Below are 3,576 nucleotides of genomic sequence, written 5' to 3'. Positions count from 1 at the left end.
TTACATGGCTTCCTGCTACTCACTAAGGCTGATGCAGATGACATTTTGTTGTGTTCATCATGCGCTGGTGTTCACAATCACTTTACTTTCAGCTTAAACGCAGACATTCATATTCATTTTTGAGTGAATACTTTTATTTATTGCTTATACAGTGCATTATGTCTCTCTCCACCCTTTTTGCTTTTTATATTTGGAAAAAAGCATTTTCTGTCACTGTTCGCTGAAGGCCTTCACAGAGTTTCTGCATTTATTGTCAGAGGGAGCACAATTTAAATTAAAATGCCGTTCTTGCTGCTAGGTTCAGAGACATGCCGTTCTTGCTGCTAGGTACTGCAGCCCACAGAGACAAGAAATCCAGAAATACTTTACAAAAGCTTAAGTAATTCTAGGGTACTTCTAAAACTAAAAGCAAATATGTGAAAAATTGCATTAGAACACAAATAGCTCTGACCTCTTTATTTTGTCTGAGCTTTAAGGATATCTTGCTTTAATTCTGTAATTAAGGTGAAATTCATTCTGTACAGCAACATGACCCTAAAGACACTCAATAGGTATGTAAAGGAATGGCTAGGCATTCCATCTCAAGTTAATTGCTAGACTCTCTCAGCTTTATACCTTTAATAGTATTAAATGTATTTTTTTTTGTATTAAAAGTCCTTTTTTCCCAGAATAACTATTGGCCCCGTTGTCTAATAATTAGCCCATGGTCTATGAATGGTAGATGTTCCTTTGACAATCTAAAATTCTTACTGTGTCTCTATTTGTGAGGAATACAGTGACCTTATACAGAAAACAACTTTTTTTTTATCATATGCCCACATCTTATCTTCAATCTCTTAATGTGTGTACATTTTTAAATAACCTTGGTAAGACCTTACTGATAAGTTATATAAGCTACATCTATAAATGCCTCAAGCTCAAAACACAGTGAAAACACACTCTCATCAGAGTAAAAATGAAGTGTCTTGTCCTTGGTCTGGTTTTCTTGGCTCTTTCAGAAGGATTCATAAGGTAAGTCAGATTATTTTCTTTAGCAGGGCAATGGATCTGAAGGTGGGGATCTGTGGGATGTGGTTTTCGTAACGAACTGCTCATTTTCAGGATCCCTCTGAAAAGCAAGAAACAGATAATTGAGGAACTACGAGAGAGAGGGGTTCTAGAAGAGCTGCTGAAACATTCACAGTACAGCTCAGATGCAACATACTCTGAATCCCTCATCAACCAGGGGGATGTGAGTTATTCCTAAACCAGAAACTGATAAAACATCTCAAAGTGATGTGTAAGATGACTGTATGTCTTTCCTGCAGATGGCCTACTTTGGACAAATTGGTGTTGGAACTCCTCCACAGCCCTTCTATGTCCACTTTGACACTGGATCCACCACACTTTGGATCAATTCTGTGTACTGCAAGAGTGAAGCCTGCAGTTAGTGTGATACAAGCACACAATTCTTAAACATAACTAAAGTCATTCTGAAATGTGATGAAAAAATTAAATAATCCTTTATTTGAAACAGCATACCACACACTCTTCAACCCCCAGCAGTCCTCCACGTACACCAGCAATGGACAAACATTCTCTATCCAGTATGGAACTGGAAGCCTCACTGGCGTCATTGGCTATGATACAGTCTCCGTAAGTGTTATGCAATGCACATTGTAACCCCTACTAGAACTTATTATAAATACTGTATATCAATTTCTAGGTTGGAGGACTCTCAGTTCAGAATCAGAAGATTGGTCTCAGTGTCACAGAGCCAGGTAATCATTTTGCCAGGCCTCTCCATGATGGGATTATGGGTTTGGCCTTTATGCCTGACCAACAGACCATTGTTGACACCATGATCCAGGAATCCCTTATTGAGGAGCCGGTATTTTCCTTCTATCTGAGCAGGTGAGTGGCTATTGAAGATCGTTGGTCTGCTTAACACATATTTGACTCCAGAGACACTGATGGATCATTGATGAGTCCACAGTGATGCTGAAAATGGCAGTGAGGCTATATTTGGTGGCATAGATCCCTCCTATTATCAAGGTGAGATCAGCTGGGTTCCTGTGGAAGAGAGCAGCCACTGGCAACTGGTTTTTGATGGGTAAGTAGTTTCCCTGGTTCTGGAAAAGTGTGTCATGATCTGCATAATTGACCTCTGTAATTGTGTATCTTTGATTGAGTCTGCATGTGTACATTTTGTGAAATCTAGGTTTGAGGTAGATCATAAGTCCACTGGCTGGTGTCAGTCAGGCTGCTCTGCCATCGTGGACACTGGCACCTCGCTGTTGCTGGCCCCTCCTCAGTATTTAGACAGTCTTCATAACATGCTAGGAGCCACAGAGGATGACAATGGCCATGTGAGTTTATTTCTAATGTCAAGAATCTGTAGAGTAACAGGATGCAATGAAATATAAAACAATATAGAGCTCATGAAGAATTTACATATATTTATATCCAAACCAACCCAAAGTTTCACCCCTCTGAAGAATGAAAATGACTGGTTATTGATTAATATGATTTTCTCCCCCAAATGGTGCCTCTTTCCAGTATGTGTTCGACTGTAGCTCTGTGAGCAGTTTGCCTCCTCTGACTTTTGTCATGAATGGATCTCACCTTCACCTGCCTGGATCAGCATATGTGCTAGAGGTATGAGGAATCCCATAATCTCTTTTTTTTTTTTTTTTTTACAATTATACAAATTAGAAAATATTCTGTGTGTGTAATATAGCGTTTGTGAGGTAATACTTCACGCTACCAGTCAAATGTTTGACACACCTAATCACTTTCATATTCTGACTATTTATACATTGTAGCTTAAAACGAAAGATGCAAAGTAATGAAAAAACATACCTGAGCAAAATGTTCCATATCTAACTCTCCTCAAAGCAGCAAGCTTTAGCTGTGATTAGAGTATAACCTTATCATTCTGTTTGAATGATGATTAGTTATGATGATTAGTCAAAAGGTGTTTTTTATAGTACTCCATAGAGAAGGTGTGTAAAATGGATGACTTGTAGGGAATGTTCAGCAATGCACATCAATGAAAATGAACTCTTATGTTCATCTTATGTTCATATTCAGGGTAATGATGGAGACCAAAACTGCAGGAGTGGAATTAGTTCTTCACATAAAAACTCCAAAGATGGATATCCTTACTGGATTCTGGGAGATGTGTTCCTGCGTCAGTTTTACTCTGTGTTCGACCAAGGAAATGCTAGAGTTGGCTTTGCTCAGCTTGCATAGATAATGATGTCATGATAAATTCATGAAATCCATTCCTTGTCTGACTCTTGCCCTAATGCAAATGTAGAATCCTATATGAATGCATTCTCTAATAAAATCAATTAAATGGTCATCGTCTCCGGTCATGGGGTAAAATGTCGGGGTCTAGGGCAGAGTGGGCAAACCTTTTGGCTCAGGGTCCACATTGACTTTTATCATTTGACAGACAGGCCAGGACAGCACCAGATGCATACATATTAGACATGAACATAAAAAAAGCATTCCATTGTTAATATTTACATTCACTTTCTGTGGAATTATTGTTGATGATCAGCCTTCATTTCAGAGAAAGGCTTGCTTGAC

General features: G+C 38.8%; 1 protein-coding gene across 1 annotated transcript; it reads left to right on the top strand.

Annotated features, from left to right (window-relative positions):
- The first annotated feature begins 955 nt into the window (after window positions 1-955).
- LOC114789310 (gastricsin-like) lies at window positions 956-3,234 on the top strand. Its single transcript, XM_028978601.1, has 9 exons — window positions 956-1,011; window positions 1,102-1,231; window positions 1,308-1,425; window positions 1,517-1,635; window positions 1,706-1,893; window positions 1,976-2,092; window positions 2,201-2,348; window positions 2,539-2,637; window positions 3,073-3,234. The coding sequence occupies exons 1-9, from the start codon at window positions 956-958 to the stop codon at window positions 3,232-3,234; spliced, it is 1,137 nt and encodes a 378-aa protein (XP_028834434.1).
- The last annotated feature ends 342 nt before the right edge of the window (window positions 3,235-3,576 follow it).

This window comes from Denticeps clupeoides, chromosome 4 (genome assembly GCF_900700375.1).
Source record: "Denticeps clupeoides chromosome 4, fDenClu1.1, whole genome shotgun sequence".
NCBI lineage: Eukaryota > Metazoa > Chordata > Actinopteri > Clupeiformes > Denticipitidae > Denticeps > Denticeps clupeoides.
The sequence above is the reverse complement of the archived record's forward strand: the minus strand, read 5'-3'. Positions and strand labels throughout refer to the sequence as shown.

Excerpts from the sequence above, each read along its gene's own strand:
- LOC114789310 (XM_028978601.1), top strand. The coding sequence starts at position 956 with ATGAAGTGTCTTGTCCTTGGTCTGGTTTTCTTGGCTCTTTCAGAAGGA. Across the intron at positions 2,349-2,538 it reads CAGAGGATGACAATGGCCAT|TATGTGTTCGACTGTAGCTC; the intron begins GTGAGTTTATTT and ends GCCTCTTTCCAG. Across the intron at positions 2,638-3,072 it reads GATCAGCATATGTGCTAGAG|GGTAATGATGGAGACCAAAA; the intron begins GTATGAGGAATC and ends GTTCATATTCAG.